Source organism: Brassica napus, chromosome C7, assembly GCF_020379485.1.
Source record: "Brassica napus cultivar Da-Ae chromosome C7, Da-Ae, whole genome shotgun sequence".
In the NCBI taxonomy this organism is placed as follows: Eukaryota; Viridiplantae; Streptophyta; class Magnoliopsida; order Brassicales; family Brassicaceae; genus Brassica; species Brassica napus.
This window is the reverse complement of record NC_063450.1, coordinates 43,564,021-43,589,982: the sequence shown is the minus strand read 5'-3', so window position 1 is coordinate 43,589,982 and position 25,962 is coordinate 43,564,021. Positions and strand designations below refer to the sequence as shown.

General features: G+C 32.6%; 3 protein-coding genes and 1 long non-coding RNA gene across 5 annotated transcripts; 2 read left to right on the top strand and 2 right to left on the bottom strand.

Annotated features, from left to right (window-relative positions):
- Window positions 1–1,834: 1,834 nt before the first annotated feature.
- On the bottom strand, window positions 1,835–3,202 carry LOC106410645 (CBL-interacting serine/threonine-protein kinase 25-like). The gene is given in 1 exon segment (NM_001316037.1): window positions 1,835–3,202. A coding segment is annotated over 1 exon segment (1,368 nt).
- Window positions 3,203–6,687: 3,485 nt separating this feature from the next.
- LOC106408824 lies at window positions 6,688–7,851 on the top strand. The gene has a single exon (XM_013849519.1). It carries the CDS (start codon window positions 6,688–6,690, stop codon window positions 7,849–7,851), a length of 1,164 nt encoding a protein of 387 aa, XP_013704973.1.
- A 4,257-nt stretch (window positions 7,852–12,108) lies between these two features.
- Window positions 12,109–13,610, bottom strand: LOC125589656. Its single transcript, XR_007325823.1, has 2 exons — window positions 12,542–13,610; window positions 12,109–12,447 (listed from the first exon to the last, which is right to left on the bottom strand). It is a non-coding gene; the product is annotated as an uncharacterized LOC125589656 (long non-coding RNA).
- Window positions 13,611–13,865: 255 nt separating this feature from the next.
- On the top strand, window positions 13,866–16,008 carry LOC106410997 (cytochrome P450 71B11). 2 transcript variants are annotated; one of them, XM_022707217.2, is made up of 4 exons: window positions 13,905–14,041; window positions 14,153–14,217; window positions 14,335–15,218; window positions 15,306–16,008. In XM_022707217.2, the coding sequence occupies exons 3-4, from the start codon at window positions 14,343–14,345 to the stop codon at window positions 15,918–15,920; spliced, it is 1,491 nt and encodes a 496-aa protein (XP_022562938.1). In that variant the 5' UTR covers window positions 13,905–14,041; window positions 14,153–14,217; window positions 14,335–14,342; the 3' UTR covers window positions 15,921–16,008. The 2 variants fall into 2 exon arrangements, with proteins under 2 accessions (XP_013707109.1, XP_022562938.1); XM_013851655.3 differs by lacking the exon at window positions 14,153–14,217 and having other exon boundaries at window positions 13,866–14,041.
- Window positions 16,009–25,962: the final 9,954 nt, after the last annotated feature.

Below are 25,962 nucleotides of genomic sequence, written 5' to 3'. Positions count from 1 at the left end.
GTCATTTCTCTTTTTATTTTTCATTATAGCCCATGCATGGGTTATATGACATTTACGACAACAATTCTTACACGATAGGGTTTACTTTTTGAGTCATCTATTATTTTGATATGTTATGACGATTTGATCACTCCTTTCTGTCATTTATGATGATTAGATTTTCTTAAGAATTGTTGATCGATGCAACAACTACTAGTCCGGTCACGTTTTTTTTTTTTAAATTCTATCTTTGATTTGTAAGAGATTTCTACAAACTATTAATCTGTATATACTCTCTTATTTGCAGTAAGAAAGATGATAAGTGTAGAATCAACAATTCGTATAATTCTAAGTAACATATTGTATATCTATTATTTAGCAATCTAGATTTCTGATCTTATGCTATATTGTTGCCTCTAATCTTTTTTTATGTTATATTGTTATGTCTAATCTAAAAAGAAAATTGTAGCTCAATCTAACGCATTTTACGGACCGATATCTTAACGCTTGTAATTTGTGCATATATCACTTTTCCAGAATGTTTGCATTACGCAATAATAGATGCAATGACAATTAAACAATTGGACTCGTCGAAGTTTCATGATGTATCTTCCTCGTTTAAAATGGCTTTTGTCGTGAATTTGTTCTTTGAAATTACTCTTTCTATAATTTGACTTTGTAATACAAGGAAAGGTGTGTTGTTTTGGACTCTCTACGACACAAACACGTGCCGGTTCTTCTCAAAACTCACCAATTATCTGCAAGTTTTGTGTCCGGTACTTTTTCTCCATCACGCAAGCTAACGTTATCGTATCCACTAGTCCAATCGTTATGTGTCGCTAATTTGTAGTTAAACCACTCGCCCACTGAAATCTGTCTGTAATTATACTGGCGGTGAACAACAAAATGTTAGTATTAAATATGTCCTGGACCTGGTCAAAGTAACGTATTTCATTTTCAAAAGTTATTAAATTAATTGTAATATTAAAGAAAATATGCATATGCTGAGTGACACAATATCTCAATTAACTAAACAGGAAAAATGACTCACGAAGTTCTTGTAGTTAACGTTAAATCATGTGCTAAAAATGACAAAATGTCATTGATTAGTAGTGCTACTAGATATTTTGATATACTGTTACGTGAATACAATAAGCATTAGTTAGATTCAACCGGACTTTAAATATCTCATGTAAAGCTTTAAAGTTAAATTTCCATTTTTCTATTTTATAACATGTTTAAATATTATAAATTACAGATAAACAAAAAAATTGACATATTAGTAGATATTTATGTTTTTGAATCCCCCCTTAATTGACATTTTGAAGAACATTTATCATGTTATTTATCATGTTATATGCTTTCTACATGATATTTTGATATGAAATGATTTACCTAAAAAAATTATTTACTAAATAGTCAGAAATGAAAATACACACTAACAACAAAATTCCAGTTATTTTCATAAGATTTTCTATTGGCTTATGTCAAGTATTTCATATTAACTTTATTAGTTATTTTGTCAGCTTTAATATATGTTTGGCCTAAGTCATTCCTAAAATTAAAGCAAACCACATTGGTAGCAGTTATGCAACATACTACTAGCTAGTACACAACTTCAATTTAATATAAAATCTCTTGTAATTCTTCATACAATAGAGGTTAAAACTATACATTCGCATATTCATGTAAAACATTCAGCCATTTTTGGGTCAAACAAACATTAAATGTGATACTAAAATGTATGACTAATTTAAGTTGCTTAAGGTGATAACCACGATTTACAAAATCTTCCCGAGTCTAATAACAAGCCGGCGATTAAACAAACAAAATTTACAGCTTCACATTACTATCATTATATTCTCTCACAGTCACTACCAGAGTTTTCATCGCTAATATAATTATTAATATTACTGTCATCAATAATAATATTATTATTATTATTGCTGTCACCGTGCCACGACCACACGATGTCCTTCAACGCCGGCCTGACTTGCTCCTCATACAACTTGTTATACTCCAGAGTGTCTCCAGCCGATTTACACAGCTCCACGACGGCAACCTCCGGCGCAACCTCGAAAACCTCCGCCGTCACCGATATCTGCCCCTTCCTCCCCTCCGTCTTCCCCTGCATCCTCACCTTGAAATCCTTCGTCCTCTTCACCTTCATCCCTATCTCCTTCCCGATCCCTTCGATCTTCGCCACAATCTCCGCCGCAGACCACCGCGACGTGAACATGGACCTCACCTTCCTCTTGCTCTCGAACAGACTCGACAGATCGAACCCCGACGACATCGAGGAGATGAACTGGAACGCGTTGAAAAACTTCGGCGACACCGCCGCTCCGTCCTCCTCCTCCTCCAATTCGTTTCCCGGCGAGTTAATCGCCGCGATCATCGGAGCTTTGAAGGTTTTCCGAAACCACGGCGTACGCGTGATCGCCGGAATCGAGATCCGTTTCTCGGGATCGACGACGAGGAGCTTCGAGATCAGCCTCCTCGCTTCCGGCGAAAACCACGGAGGAAAATCGAACTCCGCCTTGAAGATCTTTCGATACATGTTCATGAGATTCTCTTCCTGAAACGGAAGGTATCCAGCGAGGAGCACGTACAAAACGACGCCGCACGACCAAATATCCGCTTTCGCTCCGTCGTATCCCTTCTTTCTTAAAACCTCGGGCGCCACGTAAGCAGGCGTCCCGCACTGAGTGTGTAGCAACCCGTCTTGGAGAAGCTGCTCGGGCAAGGCCGAGAGTCCGAAGTCGGAGACCTTGAGATCTCCGTTCTCGTCGACGAGGAGATTCTCCGGCTTCAGATCGCGATGGGAGACGCCCCTGCTGTGGCAGAAATCGACGGCCGAGATCAGCTGCTGGAAGTATCTGCGCGCCGCGTCTTCCTTGAGTTTCCCTTTGACGACTTTGGCGAAAAGCTCGCCGCCTCTGACGAACTCCATCACGAAGAAGATCTTGGTCTTGGTCGCCATGACTTCTTTGAGCTCGACGATGTTGGGGTGGCGGACGAGCCTCATGATGGAGATCTCGCGCTTGATCTGATCCATCATGCCGGGGCGTTTCATGACGTGGTCTTTGTTGATGATCTTGATCGCCACGCTCTCGCCGGTGGTGATGTGTTTTGCGTGGTAGACTTTTGCGAAGGTTCCTTTGCCTAGAAGCCTTCCTATTTCGTATTTCCCGAACAGAACAACGCGCCGTTCTTCCTCCATTTACAAATCGAATGTTTACGTGATTTTTGATAAAAGAGAAAAAAAACTCAGATGAAGAGAAGATTAGGAGTTGGGAAAAGGAAAAGGTATGGTTGATGCATGAGGAAACCATGAGCATATGCTAACGTTACAGAAGTGGAATGATTCCATATTCTGCAAAAACAGTTATTACCAGAGAGAGAGAGAGAGAGAGAGGGATGGCGATGAAACAATGATAGAAGGTTGAATTGGTGGTTTGGTTTATAAGAAACTCGACGGCCCCTTGGAAAATATATATTCAGTGGGGTTAATAGAGATTCCCACAGGAAAGAAACTCTTAAATCAAGCTAAGCCGCGGTTTAGAGATGCAGATTATATAGGAGTATATTCTCTTTCAGGAAAATTGTATTTTAAACCCCGAGAGTGTCACATTCTTGCACTAACGTTTTTTACTACCACTTTAAACTTTGAAATTGCCATTTTTATCATAACATTGGAGGTTTACTTGTTTACCAAGTCAACAAATTGACTTGTACTGTTCATTTTGTGATGACGTGTCGATTTTTTTTTCTTTTTTAAAAAAAAATAAAATACATAGAAAATTCAAAAAAAATTTGAAAAAATCAATTTTTTTTGAAAAATTCAAAAATATAAAAATAATATTTCAAAATTAAAAATAAAATAAAATATTTTTAAAAAATTAATCCAATTATAAACCAATAAATATATATAATATAATAACTTGAATGGCGATACTAGATTCTGTTTTTTTGGTTTTTGATTTTTTTTTTTTAAATTTTGATTTATTAATACTTAACTTATTAAACTTTTGTGAAACTAGAAAATATCTCATAGACCACTTAAAATGTTTTTGACCTTAAGTTAGTTTGAAATATAATTAAGAGAGAGAGAGGTATGCCTTTAGATTTGTATATGTTAGGTTTTGGTATGAGTGGAGCTTCTTAGATAGGTAACATATATTTTTGAGTTTCTCAAAAGTTTGATTAGTTATTTATTTAATTTCAAAGTTATTTACTATTTTTAAAAACTTCACTTATAAGTTAATTTCTTTCCAGACAAACTTAAATTACTAAAATAAATATCAGTTTAATAAATAATACCAATAATAGGATTAATTTTGAAAATTTAACAAGTTAAGTATTAATAAATCAATTTTTTTTAAAAAAATTAAAAACCAAAAACCAGAATCTAGAATCACCATTCAAGTTATTATATTATATATACTTATTGGTTTATAATTGGATTAATTTTTAAAAATATTTATTTTATTTTTAATTTTGAAATGTTATTTTTATATTTTTTTTTGAAATTTTAGATTTTTTTGAATTGTTTTGATTTTTTGATTTTTTTTTCGATTTTTTTCGATTTTTTTTCGAATTTTCTATGTATTTTACTTTTTATTTAAAAGAAAAAAAAAAAAAGAAAAAACCGACACGTCATCACAAAATGAACAGTACAAGTCACCTAGTTGACTTGGAGGTTTGTTATGATAAAAATGTCAATTTAAGGTTTAAAGTGCTAGTCAAAAACGTTCAGTGTTTAAAGTGCGTGAATGTGACACTCTGAGGGTTTAAAATGCGATTTTCCCATTCTCTTTATAATAAGTTTAGATTTTTTATGTTTTAAAATATATTTAATTGTACCAGTTTAACACTAATTAGATATTAAAATATCATGAAATCTTTCGGTTACACCTTTCTCTTTTGCCATTGGTTAACTGATGAAAACTTTAACTGAATAATAATGTTAAATAAAAATTGAAACTCCCTTAATTTTGTTTCTCATTTATTTAAAGGAAACTGTTATATTCCTTGTTATTCGCCCAAGCTTGAAAAAATAAAATAAAACTTCCTTGTTATTCACCCTTTAGATCTTGGATCACAGACGATTTGAACCGTTCCCTCACCGCTATCCCGTCAGACAAGAAAATCAAAAAGACCATCTTTGCTATCCACCCCGATAAAGCGTCCGGCCCCGATGGGTTTTTTGCATCATTTTTCCAAGCTAATTGGATCGCAGTAGGGCCAGCTATCGTAGCAGAGATCCGTGAGTTCTTCATCACAGGGTGTATGCCCGACACGATCAATAGAACTCACGTAAGACTCATCCCGAAAGGACAGAACACACTCAAGGTGGAGGACTATAGACCCATTGCTCTTTGTAATGTCTATTATAAGATCATCTCGAAGCTACTGTCTCTCCGACTCTGACCTGTTCTCAATGAGATTATCTCCGAGAATCAGTCAGCCTTCTTAACCGGCCCAGAGATTGCGGATAACTTCCTAATCACCCATGAGATACTTCATTACCTAAAGGGATCAGACGCTAGGAAGCACTGCTATATGGCAGTGAAGACCGACATGAGTAAAGCATATGACGGATTGGAATGGAACTTCATCAGACAAGTATTGGAGAAATTAGGCTTTGCCCCGGTATGGATCAACTGGGTGATGCAGTGCATATCGACGGTTTCCTATTTCTTCATAGTGAACGATTCAGCTCTCGGGAATGTTACACCATCTAGAGGCATACGGCAAGGGGACCCCTGTCTACATACATCTTTATCTTGTGCGGGGAGGCCTTATCGGGCCTGTGCCGGGTGGGACAAACCAGCGGAAATCTCACCGGAGTTAAGATCGGACACCAATGCCCCAGAGTCAATCATCTTCTCTTTGCCGACGACACGATGTTTTTCACCAAAGCAGCAGCGGAGACATGCTCCTTCCTAGCCTCGATATTTAAGGATTACGAGAAAGCTTCGGGACAACTCATCAATGCCACTAAATCATCCATCTCCTTCTCATCGAAAACCCCACAGGAGATCGGGTCAAACTCATCCTTGGCATAAAAAAAAAGGAGGTGTGGGCAAGTATCTTGGACTACCGGAGTTATTTACGGGGAGAAAATGCGACCTGTTCTCCTCGATAGTGGACAGGATCAAGATACGAGCTTCTTCTTGGTCTACCCGCCGCCTTTCTACCGCCGGGAAGCTCACAATATTGAAATCGGTGTTCTCAGTTGTTCCTACCTTCTCTATGACATGTTTCCTTCTCCCGGTGGGCCTTTGCGATCAGATCCAATCAGCTCTCACTCAGTTCTGGTGGGATCACGACCCCAATGCGAGAAACATCTGTTGGGTATCATGGGATTCACTTACACAACACAAGGGCCTCGGCGGTTTGGGCTTTCGAGATATACGAGATTTCAACGTCGCTATGCTTGCAAAGAACGCCTGGCATTCTAACCAAACCTGAGTACCTCATGGCCCGTCTGCTCTTGGGAAAATATTGTTACAATTCCAGCTTCCTCGCATCCTCTTGTCCCTCATCAACCTCCCATGGATGGAGAGGCGTTGTGGCGGGTTGTCAAGTCCTCAAGCTACAATTAGGGAAAGCTATCGGGAATGGTAACTCCACCAAGGTACGGACAGACTCGTGGATCTGCCCGACGACTCGAACTGTCCCTTTTGGACCGCGACCAAAGAGATGAGGGATCTTTACGTCTCAGACCTACTCACACGAGGTACTAGCGAATGGAACCGCCCTTTGATTGAGTCCATCCTCTCTGATCTGGCACCTGATATCTATCTCATCAAACCGATCATCTATATGGCTGAGGATACATACTGCTGGCTCAAAACAAAAACAGGATCATGCAGTGTAAAATCTGGTTACTACGCACAAAGGGAAGAGTCTACAACCCAAGTTACACTTCAACAAGCTATTACCTCCTTTAACTGGCAGAAGTTCGTATGGAGAGAAATGACATCCCCAAAGCTTAAGCTTTTCATATGGAAGCTGTGTCGTGGCGCCCTTCCACTGGGAACTAATCTTCAGGGCCGTGGGATTATCACAGACGGCTCTTGCCCACACTGCACTCAGCCGGAAACAGCCCTGCATCTGTTCTTCCTTTGCCCTTTCGCAAGACAAGAGTGGAACCTTGCTCCTTTCCACTCAGTACCGAACTTCGCCACAGCCGCTTCACTCCATGATTGCTTTGCATTCATGTCGACTCTGCTATGCTTACCGCCAACGGGTATTTCAAGCAACCTCTCCCCTTGGATCCTCTGGGGGATTTGGACATCACGAAACCTGATTTTGTTTGAGAATAAGTCAGTTACGGCGCGATCTATGGTAGTGAATGCAGTGGTAGCAGCTCGCGAATGGCTACTTGCGCAGGTGGTAAACACAACAAAGAGCTCTCCTACACAAACAGGTAATGAGACACCCCCTACCAACCCTGATGTGATCTACTGCAATACAGATGCGGCATGGTCTGTTTCGAGAAGAGCAGGGCTCGGGTGGTGCTTCAAAAATGCAGCTCATAGCGTCTACTCGGAAGGCTCGCGGGCAATCGATCACATATCCTCTCCCCTCATGGCGGAAGCGCTGGCTATGAGAGAAGCAATGCAGGAAGCTAAGCGCACATCTCTCCTTAACGTCTGGTTTCGAACCGACTCACAAGAGCTCGCGAGAGCTATAAACTCGAAGTCATATCCGGTGGAGATTTTTGGAGTTCTCATGGATATCGAGCTACTATCTTCATCCTTCTCATTTGTCTTTATCTCTTTTATTGGTCGCGAACATAATGGTGTAGTGGACTCCCTTGCGAAGTCTGCTCTCCAAAACCATGTCTCGACTTTGTATTGAACTACCCGTTTAGATTTATAAATCAGTTTGTTGCCAAAAAAAAAAAGATCTGGGCATGATATTGGTAAGTGATGTAGTAGTCTAGAGTCTGCCATGATTATTAATTAAAAAATTTATTTCAAAAATAATCGTACAAATTTATTGATGTAAGTACTAAAATGGGTCCAAAAATTAAATTACTTAATTTTGAAAACCATTCTGTTTGTATTGTTGATAACCAATTTTAATATTTTCACCATCATATTTCAAATTTAAATTATTTATTTTGATTTTTACGACTAACCATTAAACCCGTTATCTCTTTCAGCGCGACGTTCTAAAAAAATCGACGCTCCTTCAAAGCAGTTGAGTCATGTTTTATAAACACTTATGAGTACATATACTTTTTTTCGTTAATTTTAAATTCTCACATATCTTGAGATAATTATTAAGATACAGATTATTTAGACTTTATTAATGAAGTGTTTTAGTTTTGAAATATTCTAATTAACAACATGGAAACATTTTTATGAAATATTTTTTTTTATAAAATAAAGAAATTGTTGATATTTTATGAAATATATTTCATTCCATCTTTTTTTTCTTGAATATTCCTGATACCTTTAATTGAATATAATAGGGCCTCTTTTTCAAAAAAATAAAAAAAATATAATAGGGTCTGGAAATAATGAAAAAAATTATTAAAAAGAAGGATATACTTTTTTCAAAGAAGGATATATTTATTTATTTACGACGATACCTAGTTTGTGGCCAATCGACCAAACACAAACAGAGTATTAAAAAAAAAATCCAATAATTCCCTTCAACGCTCCAATGTATTTTGTTCCCTTCTCCTTTTCTTTTATAAAATCTACTAAATCCTCCTACCTGTAAACTCGTGTGATTAATACATGATACTAAGAAATCTCTGAACTCCATCCATATCTATAAACTCCTGTTGTCTATCTGAATGTAATCTAACAGATATACTATGTACAAATTTACTTATTTTCAAGAACTTCATCCATTCATATGTCATCAGATATCAAGATAAGATCCTTTGTGACAATAGTCCAAAGATTTTGGTAAAAGAGATGAATATTGCTGACTGAAATTTCGAATGAAAACAAATAACGATGACGCAATGGTAGCATTTGTTTGTAGCTATAGTTGGCGAAGATATTTTTCGGGGACGAATAATTAATTTTGTCATTGGCTCCTAGTACCATCATTTTTAAATCTTACTGCACAATTAGTGACTAATATTAAATGCATCTATAGAACAAAGTTTATACGTCGGCTGCAGAGGACAAGATATGCAAAGTCAATTTCGTAATGATGTTTTGGATCTTCTTTTTGATGCTAAAGAATTGAACTGTAACGATGTTGATTGATTTGCTAATGCTCTAAACACGATTAGTTTATGCACACGTAGAGAACCCTGTGGTTTTGTATGATGAACCAGCTGGCTTATCTTATATATTAAAAAAAAAATCAGTCTTGACTCATATGTGATTTTTCAAAATTGGATTTAATCTTTTCTTAGAAAATCATATTACATTTAATCTTTAATCTTATTATTTAAATTTTGGATGTACCAAAAATTTTTATTGGGCTATCAATAATTGGATTTAAACAATAAATGATCCATTGAATTTATAGATAATATAAATTAAATAGATATAATTTAATGTTATAATACTATACATCTATATGTTAAATATTTGTCGATGTTAACTTTTAAAATTATAAAGAATATTTTTTAAATAACAAAAATTATATTATCTAACAATGATTAATCTTTACTACTTTAAACCAATGAAAACAAATTTTAAACTATATAGTTCATTTTAAAAATTAAACAAAAACTAAATGTTTAATTATTTACTCGATAATATAAATCTATGAAGCGAAAAGTTTAATTTTTTAAAAACTTTCTAAATTTGTGAAATGTTACAATATCTTTTAATATGACAATAAAACAATATTTTACTAATCTTTATATATATAGTTACGATTTTAACAATGGAATAATAATCCGAAGAAGATACAAATACATGTGAAAGTTTGAAACAATCTATTCAATGAAAAAAATATACCGTAAACTTATTATGTTTTAAAAATTGATAGACACATATATATTATAATATATACCAATTTAGAATTGAAAACAAAATATTTATATAAAATAAATGAAAACAAAAATTCGTGCGGTTACGCGGATCGAGATCTAGTTTCACTTAATACGCCATATGCCCGTGCGAGTATTATTTTTTTTTTATTTTATAAATTGATATTTTATTTTTAATGATCAGTGTTATATATTTTATATGTGTCATAATATAATTAATTATATAAGTATTTGAATATTTTTAGGTTTTTATACATCAGAATCGAATCCAAATCAAATAAAATAATATGATTACTTTTAGTTATTTGGTTATTTTTAGATTATTTTTAGCTTGAATTCAAAATACATGAACTGAATCGGTTAATATGGTTACTTTTGATACAAATATCTGAAAATGTTTCAGATATATTGATACATTAGTTTTGGATAGTTTAGGTTTATATACACTAAAACCGAATTCATCCAGATTTGGGAAAACCCGACTCAAAACTCACATTAAACTAATAATACTTGAATGAAGTTTAATTTTAAAAACCCAAAAAACTGATGCTCGATAGAAACAACTCGTAGCTGAACATGTACATGAATGTCTATTTCTAACTGATTATATAAACGAATAAAAAAATTATTTGTTAACAATTTTGAATTCTTGTCACAAATGCAGTAATTTCATTCAAATATACCGAATTATTATGGTTAATATGTAAGATAAATGCTATCGAAATATTATAAATGAAGTAGTTAAAAAACTAAGAATGGAAATGTAAAATATAAAATAAAACAATTAAAATAGATAAGTTCTATTTTATACTTGTGTAATAAATAATGTCGATTTGTTTAGAAAAAATAATTAATGAAGTGGTTAAAATTAACTAAAAATAAAATAAAAATCTATAAAAATCACTTAAAATATGCAAGTATTGTTTTGCACTTCAATTTAATAAAACAGATGTAACTAATGTCATTTCATTATTGTTTGTTTATAAACTTTACTACATGGGCCTTATTCTGATATTTCATTGCTTGTTGAAATATTATTGGGTCTGGGTCTTGCCAAGACCGTCTTGAACTCGTTAATAGTTTCTTCAGATTTGATTGTGGGATGAAGTTCCGATTAGAGAATTTTTTCAAGAAGTCTCTCTTTCATTCTTTCAAGTTGTCCATTGTCTTAATCATTCCTCTTTGAAGAACTGTCTTAGCTCATTTGACCATAAATTGATTGTAAAAACAGTTTACTCTTTTCAATTTTATCATATATCCATCAAATATATCATTTGAACTTAGTGTTTTTTTTTTGAATTTCAAGAAGTCCTAAGCCTGAAGGTCTGTACATTCTCTAGAGCGAGGTCCAAATTGTTCGGTTAAAGCATCTCTAACTCATTGCTATATTCACCTCCAAATGCTATAATAGAGCAAAAAGTGCTCTAACCCATTTCTATATCCTTCTCTAAAATAGAGATTGTTATTTACTCTATTTATAGAGGAAAAATAGCATTCATCTATTATAGAGATATACTTTTTTTATTTTAAAAACAGTCCTTCAACTTTTAAACTTTTATAATTATAACAAAAATAATTATTTTATAGGAAAATACAGTTTTTATAAACATAAAATCACACTTTTTATTTACCGAACAATCTTATAATGAAACTTTAATTTAAACAAAGTTATAATTATATGAAAATCTTAAAAAAATTAAAACTAAATAGGGTTAATTTTCAACTTTCATAAATAAAAGGTACTTATTGTAAAATAAAAATAGAATCTTTTGAGAATATTCTTTTTAGAGGCAAAAATAGAAAAATATATTGGAGAGAAATACATCTCTATTTTAGAGTTATCCTATTTTAGAGATAGAAATAGGAGAATACATTGGATATGATCTTGGTTCTTCTTTTCTTTACTTTCCTTGCACCAAATAAAATTTATGAGCTATTTTGTTTACAATTTTATTTTCCATCTTAATAAACTCTTTTCAACCAGGGATAATTTTGGTTTGAAATTGCTTTCAGAAAGCTACATTTTAGAGACTTTTAGTGCTTTACTATAAACAGAGAAACCGAAGGACATAATGAGAGTAAGGGCTGAAACACGTGGTTGATGGGTTTAGTGTAGCTAAACCAAAACGCTTAAATTCTAGTCGGGCTTTTAAAAACCATCGCTTCTCTTATAAAATCTCGAAAGAATTAATGACATAATCAAGAAGCAAAACTAACAAGTCTCGTACACAATAGAATGTTGTACCTCAAAGTCTAGGCATAATAGCTTTGCACGTCTCCTCGAAGTGATCCTTGAATAACACTTTAAGACAAAGAGGATATTTTGCAGAAGACACAAATTGTTTTAAGAAAATTTAAACGGTTTCAAGTTTCAACTGAAGCAAATAGATAAAATGGCTGATTGAGTCTTACTAGGTCTCTACCAGCTTTGTCAGCCAAAAAGCCTCCAAAAATATCCTTTGTATGATCTCCCCCATTGTCACATGCTGTTTTAGAATCATCGTGAAGGACTGGAAAATGATTTGAGACAACAGAGTAGAGAGGAAGATACAGTACTTGAATCAAGAAGTTCAAACGAACCTGTATCACCTTATCTTGAAAAAATCTATAGATTTGGGGGGATTAGTGGCTCATTAATTATTAATTACAGCCATCAATATTCAATCGAACCTGTATCTCCTCTCCTTATCTTGAAAAAAATCTTGCATTATTCGTTTGCGTGGACATTTTTTTATCATCTCTTGATTATCAATATATAAATTTATCATGAAAGAATTCCATGCACCAATAATGAACCAATAATGACAACGAGATCTATTATCCGATTTTATGATTGATTGATAAAGACTACTCTTCACAAAAAGAGGCCGATGCACAAGGTCTATGCGATTCCGAAATCATCGTGCTCTCTCTTTTGTCCGTATCTCACAAATTGCGTATAAGTACAAATGTATAGGAGATTCGATATCTCCTCCAAGCTTGTATCTAATCTGTTAAAGTTTTGAATATTCAAATCAGATAACTTCATATGAATGAGAACTGTATTCAAGTTGGTTCCAAATATCCTACTTTTTGAAATTCAAAAATGCTTAAAATAAGCTTCAGAATGCAGTTACCCTAAAATTTATAGTTCATGTAATAGCCCCAAGAACTATATGAATCGGCTCATATGTGTTATTTATTGTAAGTTTACAACCATCCATCTTTTTTTTGGGCAAACCTTAATTATAATATGAAAAAACGGAAACAGAGTTACTCCATGACGGAGGAGTTACAAAGAGAAGACAGGGCTGATTTAGGCCATCAGCAACTACATTGTTCACAGGAGGAATAAAGGTAAAGGAGAGAGAGGAAAATTTTTGACTCAACACCGAGATGTCGTAGAGGAGACTTTTCAGAGCCACCGATGAAGCATTTGAGTTGATCAAGGTGACAAGGCTTTTGCAATCCGAGAAGACTTCTAGATCACGGTAGCCTGCATTTGCTGCAGCTAGTAGTGCAGATTTAATTGCTTGGGCTTCCGCTGCTACAGCAGACGCCACCTTGATCTACTCCCTCTGTTCAAAATAGTGTATATTCTAGATTTTTCACACTTATTAAAAAAATACGTAAAATTTTGACAATAAATATATTGTTTTCCGTGTTTAGGTATTTCATATGACTTTTAATCAATCAAACTTCAGTAAATACAATTAATGTATTTGAAATTTACAATTTGTCATTATTAAATATTGATCTTTTAGAAATAATTTTCTTATGAAACATGGATCATTCTGAAACGGAAAGAATATTTGTTTACTATTGGAATTACTGATAATACTCTTGTCAGAATTAAACTGCATGCATTTGTCCTAACAATTTAAAATATCGAAAAAGGCTCAAATGTAATAATGCAGTGGACGCTTATGTAAGTTACAACGTCATCTCAATGACAAAAGTTGCATAAATATGTTGCCACCGTCTGCTGCCTGTAACACAACTACCCCCACAACAACAACAAAAAAATCAAAATTCCTCTCTCGTCTCCTTCTCCTCTTCCTATCTTTCTACAATCGTCAGCACAAAGTCTAGGACTTGAAGGTGATTAATCTTTACCGATCTCAGTCTTTCTATTTATACTATGTAGATGTTTCAAATATATAGTAGAGTAACCTCTTAATTCTCTAATACTTTTATGTGTTTCGAATGAAGTAAGGAAACTTCAAAACTAATCTGGTGTTGCCATACGGCAGAGTGGTGCTCTCTGGTGCTTTTAAGTATTTTCGATTCACTTAACATGCTTAGTTTCTGTATTTATTTCACCTAACATGCCATTTATATTTCTATGAAGATTATCAGCTGGCTAAATGTATAAACTATGCCTTTTTGTGTAGGAAGCAAGATGAGTATTTTGTATATCATCGTTGCAATCATCTTCTTTGCATCTATACTCGCTGCAAAGAACACCAGAAAGACAAAGAAAAACCTACCTCCTGGACCACCTAGACTTCCTATAATTGGCAACTTGCACCAACTGGGATCCAAACCTCACCGTTCGATGCTCAAGTTATCTGAAGAATATGGATCTCTAATGTCCCTCAGGTTCGGAAACGTGTCTACCGTTGTGGCGTCAAGTCCAGAGACGGTGAAGGATGTCTTAAAGACGTTCGACGCAGACTGTTGTTCCCGACCTTATTTGACTTATGCTGCAAGAGTTTCATACAATTTAAATGATCTTGCCTTTTCTCCTTATAGCAAATATTGGAGGGAAGTACGGAAGATGACGGTTCTTGAACTCTACACCGCGAAAAGGGTCAAATCTTTTCGACATATAAGAGAAGAAGAAGTTGGTTCCTTTGTTGATTTCTTGAAACAATCTGCTTCATTGGCCAACCCGGTTAACTTGAACAAGAAGTTAATGAAGTTGTCTGGAAGTGTGATTTGTAGAGTTGGCTTTGGGATGAATCTTAAAGGGAGCAAACTTGAGAATACTTATCAGGAAGTCATTCAAGGAATCATGGAGGTGTTGGGGAGTTTTGCAGCAGCAGATTACTTCCCGGTAATTGGTAAATTAATCGATAGGATCACAGGGTTACATAGCAAATGTGAGAAGGTTTTCAAGGAAATGGATGCATTTTTCGATCAATCTATAAAGCATCACCTTGAAGATGAGAGCCTTGAAGATGATATCATAGCCTTGCTCTTAAAAATGGAACGGGGAGAGACTTCACTTGGAAAGTTTCAACTTACAAGAAACCACACCAAAGGAATTCTTCTAGTAAGTAATGGAAACTTCTCAATCTTGATTAAGTTCATTTCTTATATGTTGTATATAGTTTTAATCTTGTTTTATTGATTATTATAGAATGTTCTTATTGCTGGAATAGACACTTCTGCTCATACTGTGACATGGGTGATGACACATTTGATTACAAACCCAAGAGTTCTGAAGAAAGTGCAAGCTGAGGTTCGAGAAGTGATAAGAAACAAAAACCATATCACAGAAGAAGATATCGAACGACTCGAGTATCTAAAAATGGTGATTAAAGAAACATTTAGGATAAGCCCACTTGTGCCACTTCTTATTCCAAGAGAGGCTTCAAAAGATATCAAGATTGGAGGTTACGACATTCCAAAGAAGACATGGATCCATGTCAATGTATGGGCTGTTCATAGGAATCCAAACGTTTGGAAAGATCCAGAAACTTTCATCCCCGAGAGGTTCATGGACAATGGGATTGACTATAAAGGTCTAGACTTTGAGTTGCTGCCTTTTGGTAGTGGAAGGAGGATGTGCCCTGGTATAGGTATGGGTATGGCTTTGGTACACTTAACTCTTATCAATCTTCTTTACCGTTTCGATTGGAAGCTTCCGGAAGGAAGGGAGGCAAAAGATGTTGATCTTGAAGAATCATATGGACTTGTCTGTCCTAAGAAAGTTCCACTTGAGCTTATCCCGATTCTTACTCAATGGACTTGACTTCGATTTATATTTTAATGTAACCTTTGAAAGTGTTTTAAAGGTCTTACCAATATCAGTTATCATTAAGGAAATTGTTTGATGAATCCATCGTTTAGCACATTTTCTCCGTAACCATAACTTTTTACCATTGCCACTGTTTGACTAGTGTAACAAATTAATGAATCTTCAAGAGCAGATCAATAGAGAAATACTGTATAATTAAGTTTCTCATTTTCTATCAGTTATCATTAATGTCACTCGTTACTAGAGTTAAAAGACTAGCTTGCACTGCGTTTTTTTGATGAAAGTCCACTTCGTTTATTTATTTATATTATCAAAGTGTACTGCGGTTTTTTATTACATTATTAAATGGCCGAATGGACCTACCTTAAGCAACTTGCAAGTCTCCCCTTTGGTATGAGAGCTCTATTTCGATAAATTAAGAGCATCCACAACCAGTTAGAACTCCATTAAGTATCTAAAAAAAAACAAATCATTAATATTTTATTGCAATTAATTTAAATAAGTAATTTTTATTTACTATTTTAAATTTGAACTAGTATAAAAGTTACACATGGGTACTGTGGGGGTTTTATAATATTCTTAAAACAATAAACACTTTTCTTACTTTTTTGTATTTCTGATTATTTTTAATTTTGAAAACTTGTGTTCAAAATTTTCATTGGAGGTGCTCTGAGAACCTCAAAGTTAAAGGGTTTATTTTCGTTGACGTGAAAAATCTTTAAGAGCATTTTTAATGTGAGATTCTTAGGGTGGAGTTCTTTGCGGAATATATAACACGTCTCTTAATTTTTAACTAAAAAAGCTAAGAACCGGTTCTTAGTTTTTTTAGTTAAAAGTTAAGAAACGGGTTCTTATATTCTGCTACGAACTTCATTCTAAGAAACCCATTAAACATGCTCTAACCTAGGATCGCTCATTTATTATCTCTAAAAAAATCATTATCCACCTTTGAAAAGGTATTCTGGTTGAAAGGTACCAGATTCTTATTTCTTTGCATTTTTTTTCTTCTGTTTGGGTTGATAGGTTCAACAATTCAAACCAAGAGAGGTTACTGAACGAAGCAATCTATGAATTCAAGTTTTGATATAACTAGAGGAGTATTTGTACTATACTTTACGAGTGCATTTTTTTGTCGTGTTTATTTTGGTGTACGTATAAATATTAATGTTTTATTACCTAGAACAAATTTTTATACGTCTTGCAATCACAAAAAAAGGATCTAGTTGTGTTGCTTGACCATATTTGTCCGTAAGTAGTTCAAAAAGGAATCTATAGTTGTGTCTGGGAGCGTTCACGGCGTTATCCTTCGATAATAAAATTTATTAAAATGCTCATATAAAAGGCTAAATAAACTCATCGCATATCTTAAGCGATGGTAATGCTCTTAGCATGTGGCCACTGATCGATAGTACAAAAACGTAAAATTGGTCTTCGAAGTTAATGGACTAATTTTAGAAGTAAATGTTTCAGGTGCCAAGCTTAGAGAGTAGTGTTAATGGTGTTATGCATGTTATAGAGATGACGAACTCGAGCTTTAAAAAGGGTATACATTTTTTCCTTCCACCATATATTGATGGATCGGACTGCTTGGAACGATTGTGCTAAAAAAATGAAAGACAATGACTACATACACTACTGAAATTGTCAAGGGTGTGATTGCATTTAAGTAATGAAAAAGTAGGTTATTTGCAGGCATTTTAGATAATTTATAAATTTTGCTTAACCTGAACATGTATAATTTTTCTATGTAGATATCTAATTCTAACCCAAGGTGGTGGTCTAGTGGTAAACAGATTTCAAATTTGTTAAAAAATTTGGGTTCGAAGGCATTCCAATGCACTTCACTTTGTGGTCACGTGGATATATGTCTATTTTATGATCTAATTGAATATCCGGAGTGAGAGTTTATGCATTGACCACATAATTTTTACGGAGATTAGTCTGGACTTTTACATGGACCTGGGGAATAGGCCTGAGATAGTGCCAAGGCCAAAGTTAATTAAAAAGATTTTTTTAAAAAAAAATTGCCATACAATGAAACATTTTAATATGGGGTTTATTCAGAGGCCGTCTCCATTCATGTACAGAGGTGGCGTGCATTTGCACCGAAACTTTGATTTATTAAAACAAAATACTCCCTCTGAATTTAATTATACGATGTTTAAGATTTTACACACATATTAAGAAAAAATAAATACATTATTTTAATTATTGTTTTTTGATTATATCAATAAAATTTCACTATTCATAATTTGATTTTTTAATTTATGTTTAAATTTTAAAACTAAATACATTAATTATATCTCAAAACATCATACATTTGTATAAAGGATAAAAAGATGGAACATCATGCATTCATATCCGGAGGGAGTAGTATTTTTGATTAAAAAAATTCTACATCTATACACTATAGTTAAGGTTTCTATTTCAAATCGTACGAGGATCGTTGACTTTTGTTATTTTTTTAAAGGCAGGCCTGAGTTTACTAATATAATTTTTTGGTGCAAATGTTTACTCATATAATTTAAGTATCATAAAACATAGGATTTTCTTATAACATAGACATCAAATAATTCGACTATGTTTTGCATATACGATATATATAATCTATTAATTTGGAATTCATATAATCTTCTTAGCAAAAAAAAATGAATTTATATAATTAATTAAAGCGTTAAATATTAGTATACGTATCCTCATACACCTAATTTTCAAATAACTATATATTAAAAATGGCACAGATAAATAACCGGCTTCAGTTCCATCATTTGTATCTTCAACATGTGCATGCAGTTTATCAACTTACAGTTATATATGATTATTTAATGCATTAAATATTGGTGTGTCTTTATTTACTACTGCAATATTTGTTGGTGTTCTCTAAAGAATCGAGTTAATTTCATTGCCCGGTCAAGTTTCAAAAAAAAAAAAAAATTCATTGTCCGGTCCAATTTTCAGAATCAGATAGATGTTTTTTGGCTGTTTTTTCTAGCAATATCTTTTGGACAGCTACAAAACAAAGCATAATTCAATATCTAACCAAAAAAACATTTTTATTATTTTTGTAATATGTACGATATCACCTATAATATCTGGTTAATGAAAAATCACTACCTTATTCTTCTTCGATTTACCAACTACCAATGCTCTTCTTCCATCTCCATCACTTTTCCGTCCGTCACCGTTACAATATGATCATCACATCCACAATGCGTTTTGTATTTATCGTCTCCTTAGACACTGCTTCTTTTCTATAATCATTATCCCTTTTTCATAATCACCATCATCTCATTCATGTTCACATTCATCACTGAGCCATCATCACCATAGCCACCACAACCACCTGCAAATCCATAATCTCAGCTACATATATTGTTTTTACCGTTACATACATCGTCTCCGTTTCTGAAATCTATAGACCACGACGGCATTACGGTCGAGGCGCCTTCGATTCTCTTCTTCACATCATCGTATCATGTCAGATTAGTTAAAATACTGTATGCTATTTTGTTTGTTACTATTCTATTTTAATAAATGCTTCATGTACTATTTGCATATTTTAATATTTGGGTTAAGGTTTATATTACATTTTTAGGGTTTAGTGATTAGTGTTTTAGATTTAATTTATGAAATGCTTGGGTTGACGTCGTGATAAGCATTACCTCCATCCCTGCTATTTATTAATTTTCGACATACATATTATAGTATATCTAAACCATTTTATAATTTCATTAATATGAACTATACCATTTAGCATGTTCTATTCTATTTATATTTTCATTTGTATGTTTTAAATGATGAAAAAGTTATGTTTACATTCTTATAATTTTATTTGTAAGTTGTTTACTATCTATTAGATACATATAGATATTGAAAACAATTGTAGATGTTGAGCATGTAAACACATAATATTTTTATAATATAATTTATTATTTAATAATTTCATTACATGTACTATTTTATTTAGTTTATTCCATACCATTCAGTATGTTTCATACCATTTTGTAATCTTTTTTTTTTGTGCACCAAATTCTTCATTCATAGTTTAAGTGATTACAAGATTAAAAGCATCATTGTACAAGACACGATGTTCAAGCCAACAGGCTAACTCCCAAGCATATAAACCAACATAGAACAAGGATAGAGACACAAACTTGTGAAAGTTTGATAAGGCGTTATGCAATATATCAAAGTTGCCACTTGCGATCCGATCTATAAGAGACTGATGCCGCACTTCAAACTCTGCAAATAACGAACGATTAGTCACAGTAACATGTGACGTCGCAACACTATCCCAAACCTCGACTCTCAATCCGATGAGGATCGTTGCATCTACCGGTCCCAAGCGGACCTTCACATAAGATAGCAAATGACTAGGATAAAGGTAAATTTTCCAGATTTTCAACACTGGAAGAAGATCACCTCTTAACAGGAGGGACTGTGGTGGAAAGATTCTCTCCTGTGAGGAGGAAGGGGATGACGATCTCTCTCGGCCCTGTCGAGAGGAAATTTTATAAACTTACCCACAAAAGATAAATTTATAGGACTGCTTGATTGAAGCTTTAGAAGTCTCAAATTAGAAGATGATACTGAGCATTGACTTGAGCTCAAACTAGCAAGCTTCGGTTGACAAGCTCGATACATATGAACTAAAGCGCTTGGATATAGTGCCTCACTGAATAATTGACGGTGGAGAGCAAGTGAATTTGACGATGAAGCACGAGCCACCTTTACACCGGCGTAACAATAAAAACGCTTGACGATTTTTGGCGGAATGGCGGAAGCTGTGGCCAACAAAAGACTCTGGACACCAATATTACCGTATCGGAGCCAAAGAGTATCGATGAAACCAAAGTTAAGCCTTTTGTCACGTGAATCTGTCTTGTTATGGAAAGGAGAGCAAGCACGGGCTTAGCAACTGTGAACGGTAATGGCGTTGAAAGGTGATTGGTCTTTGGGTCTTCTGACAAGAGTCGATTCGCTTCGGAGGATGCGGAGTAGAGCTCAGAGCAACCAAGGCTTGTAGATCTGGCGAATGAACATCGGAAAACACCAATACAGAAGCTTCGTTCACAACAAAATAAATTAGAACAGGTCTTCCCCATAGGGAGAAAGTTCATCGCCCACGAGGATGAAGAGAAGAACAGATCTGACAGTATGGCGGTCTTTGGAGAACGAGATAATGCAGTACAAACGCAACCCTCAAAAGTCAGATCTGGTACCAGTGCAGCTGTGACGGACGGAGCTGGACTACAAGTGAGAAACAAGAGCCAACAGGTTTGGATATGGCAGTAAGGACAGCTTGCACAACCACGAACAAAAGAAGAACTTAAGAAACCTAAGAACAAGAGACAAACTTGGAGCAAATCTATAAAAGAGACAAATGGAGAGCTAAGATAGAGAAACAGAGAGAAGGGACGGTGACGCCGGCGAGCTAAGGAGCTGCCGGCGTTGGAATCCATGGAAGAAGCGGTTGCCTCGATTTGTGGGCTTGGGAGAGAAGACGATAAGGCAATGGACGGTTAAGTCTGTTCATTTAATGCTTTCATAATTACCATTTTGTAATCTATGTTACAAAAAGACCATCACTTCCTCTCCATCTACGACAACTTTTCTTTCTTTAGCCACGACGACCACCATCACCATCACACAGCCACAATATCTATTGATACAAAAAGCTAACGCTTCTTTCATAGCTATGATTGTTGCTTCTTCTGTATACTACCATAATCACTACCACCGTAATCACCATCATCGTCGATGCCATAACCACCATCACTATAACAACGTGACATATAATCTTTATATGTTATCACCGTCAACCGGTTTAGAAAAAAAGAGAAAAACGGAAGAAAAAAAAGCAAAATGCTAAGATATCTAATTATATCAACATCAATGTCATTTTCCTAATTTTTCTTTTCAAAATTGGCTATTACATAAATTAATCCTTTATAATAATGGTTTCTTAACCGAATACTTTTTTTATTAGTTTGCAAATCAACTCAATTATCAAGTATGCAATAATGTGACTTTAAATTATCATTTGGATTGATACTCCAACAATTTTGAGTTATTTATATAAGTAGAATACGTATATGAATTGATCACTATAAAATATAAGATTGGTCTTGAATTTTTTTCTAAAATATATATATACATGTATGTACTAGGTTGAGATCAGCCATGATACCTAACATGTCATCCCATTTGCCGATTCAATTTAAAATGCTGATATGAATAATTAACTTAAATAATGACTTAGTCTTTCTTAACAAAATCAAATAATGTTTTAAGGCTTTGATTGGTAGAATTGATGGCAAATCAATAATAGTATGCTATAGAAGCATTATCTTATAGAAACAATATGATCTCATAAATGTATTTAATAAAGTGATTGATAAATAAAAGAATGATTCATATATAAAATTAGTATATGATATATACTTTTTTTTTGTCTCTAAATATATATATTATATATTTTTTATATACAATACTAAATCAGATTCAATTTTATTTATTTAGTTATATTTTAAAAGTGAATTATTATTCTTAAAAAAATAAAAAATTTAATTAAAAAATATATTTCAATGAAAAATATATTTAACATTGGATACAAATACAATTTTGTGATATTATTAAATAAAATATATTAATTATTTTAATTATTTTAATATTTTAATATATTTAAATGCCAATGTTATACCAAAAGCTTCATATAAAATTATTGGACAAATAGTATTTGGACATCACTTGCATATCTAAATGATATTTTAAATATTTTAATAATTATTGGTTAGATAATAAGAATCATAATGCTTAGGCTAATACTTTTTCGATTATGGCCAGTCCTGAATAAAACTAAATAAAATATTCGGTTCAATCTTCAAAATTTCTGAAAGAATTACATAAACAAAAATCTCAAAGTTAGAAGAAATATTATACAGATTTTTATTAAATCCAAATTTATAAGAAATATTATACAGATTTTTATTAAATCCAAATTTATAAGAAATTTTATACAGCTTTTTATTAGATCTGTATAAAATTTCTTATACAGAGGTCCCTGCTTCCAGTCATACTACCTAACATGGCATCTGCTGACGTTGTTTATTTTGTCTCCACGTTGCTTATTATGAGGAGATAGTGAAGTTCTGATTTTTTGTTTATAAAAGGAAGTTCTCTCTACTTTAGAAATCATTTCGAAAGCTCAAACTCCAAAAGAATAACCAAAGATTTTTTTTTTTTTATCAAACGATGAAACGAATAACTAAAGCTTATACAACAATTCTCGAAGGTTGTCTTACCAAGCTCGGTCTCTCTATCGTATGTATCCAAACTCTATTTATTTACTTATTCGAAAGTTGCATGTATCTTAAATATTCAGTCGAAAAAAAAAGTTGCATGTATCTTTCTGCTATAGTAGTGGTGGGTAAAGTATTCGAGTTCCACCTTCAAGTATGGATATATAGAGTTTTCAAATCTGCTATAGTAGTGGTGGGTAAAGTATTAATGTTATACACAATTAACATATATTAAGTTTATATATTCTATTTGTGTGTTTCTGTTCCACCTTCAAGTATGGATATATAGAGTTTTCAAATCTGAATATCTACACTATTAAAAAAAACAAAGGATTCCCATAAGAAAATTTTGACATAAAAAAATTCTATCGGGAACCTGTCAGAAATCCGTTGAAATTTTTTAACAAATTTTCGACAGAAACCAAATTTTTTTACTTCCGTCGGGAATTGGAATCCGTTGGGAATTCCTCACATTTTTCTGACGAATACAAATTTATGGTCTTGAAATGTAACAATTTAGGGTTAGTGTGGTCTCAAAATAAGTATCAGATCATATGATAAGTGTAAAAATATTTTTGGACGTAATAAACACTCAATATATTTTTCAAAAATAACATCACCTCAATTCTATTGAATCATAAACTTCAAGCTAATATTAGATGTATATTTATATAAAATATTAACAGAATTCTTCAATAATTTTTAAAAAATTGTTTTTAAATGTTTTTATAGTGTATGATGATAATAAACTTATATACCAATGATATAAAGTAATTTGATATTATTGATAGTTTTTTCATTTTTCTTGAGCCAAAACCGCAATCCGTCGGGAATTCCTGAAGAAATTTATTGGAAGTCAAAATTATTTGCTTCAGTTGAGAACTACGTTAGGAATCCATTGTGAACACGAAAAAGACCCAAAAAAGTAGACCACCAACATTTTTGTTTCCGTGAAATCGGGAATCATGACAAAATATTTCCGTCAAAATGTTTTGATACATATTTACCTCAAAAATATTTCTGCGTCATTAGTGTCTCTCTCTAAAAACATACAAATGTCCTCTCTCTCTCTCTCTCTCTCTCTCTCTCTCTCTCTCTCTCTCTCTCTCTCTCTCTCTCTCTCTCTCTCTCTCTCTCTCTCTCCCCCAAAATCATTCCAGAAAATGAAAGTTTTCATCTAATAGAGCTTGTTAATTAAATTTTTTTAAGGTTGTTAGTTTAAATATCTGAAAGTTAATTTTAGGGATTTGAAATTACGTTTAAGATTGAATGGTTAGTTAAGAATTTTGTTGTTTGTGTTTGATTTTGCTAGTTTTAGCATTAATATTTGTTGTTAGTTTTAGATTGTTTAGAAAAAAATTAAAACATTTTTCTATATAAAACTTATTTATATATTTTATATTAATAATGATATTTAAAAAAAATAATAAAAATTTTCAATATTTTTCCAAGCTATAAACAATTTTTACAAACATTTTATTAGATATAAATATTTTTGACTTCATAGAAAAATTATTATCTATAAGAACATTCAAAACTATTTATTATAATTTTAAAAGGCAGCTATAGTATATTAAAAATTACATTTTAATATATTTTTATACTTTAAAATTATTTATTGCTAATTTTTAGAATTAGAAATAATATAATTTAATAAACATTTTCTAATTTTCTAAACTTTTTTAAAAAAGTTTTCAATTATTACAGTATATTTTTATATTTTAAAAATTAAATTTTAAAAAATATTTTCACACAACTCTTCAATTAACGGGACATTTCACAAATATCTTTTTATTAAAGAGGCAAAATACTTTTCTATATTAGGGTGAAATAATCTAGATTTAGAGTTTAGATTTGAGAGATATATTTTGGAGAGTAAGGTTTAAGATTTTAATAAATATATAAATAAATAATTAAAATTGAAAATATTTTTTTTTAAAAATAGTTTTAAAAAGAAGTTTTTATAAAAAAGTTCAACAAAAATTCAGAAAAAGTTATAAAAAATTCCGAATTTGAAACGCATATTCTAATCTATAAAAAAAAATATTATTTATTTAAATAGTTATTTAAATTTATATATCTGTAAGGCCAGGATGAAAGGATATTTTGTCTCTTTAACGAAGGTAAACATGAATTTTCCTACAAAAATGAGGTAATCTTAAGTTCTCCCTTATTTTATATATAAAAATATTTAATATAATCTTAATTTTCATAACTTTTGTTATTACCCAAAAATTATAAAAATTTATCATTTAAAAACATATTTTATTTTCTGCATTTTGTATATTTTCTTATGAAAAACATTTTTATTTTTCGTTTAGTAATACTTGTTTAATTTTGTTAAATTAAAAACAAAGATTATAATACTCTTATCTAATTTTTGTATAAATTATTTATAATTTTGGTATATCTAATTATTTAATAATTAAATTATTTAATTTTTAACAATGAAAACAAATTTAATTTAATTTATATTTTTGGCTATTTTTAAAAATATTTCTACGAATTTTTGACACGAACTATTTCCGTAGAGAATTATTCATCGGGGATTCGTCTCAAATTTTCCCGACGAATTATTACTGACAGAATATATTCGTTGGAAAATTTTATAACAAAAATTTCAGGACAGAATTTGTGAAATTAATTAGTACTTTAAACAAATAATACAAATAAATAAGATAAATTTTGTTTTAAAATCTACACTACATTAGCTGAGTTTTACAATTTGGATCCGG

Excerpts from the sequence above, each read along its gene's own strand:
- LOC106408824 (XM_013849519.1), top strand. The coding sequence starts at position 6,688 with ATGAGGGATCTTTACGTCTCAGACCTACTCACACGAGGTACTAGCGAA.
- LOC106410997 (XM_013851655.3), top strand. The coding sequence starts at position 14,343 with ATGAGTATTTTGTATATCATCGTTGCAATCATCTTCTTTGCATCTATA. Across the intron at positions 15,219-15,305 it reads ACACCAAAGGAATTCTTCTA|AATGTTCTTATTGCTGGAAT; the intron begins GTAAGTAATGGA and ends TGATTATTATAG.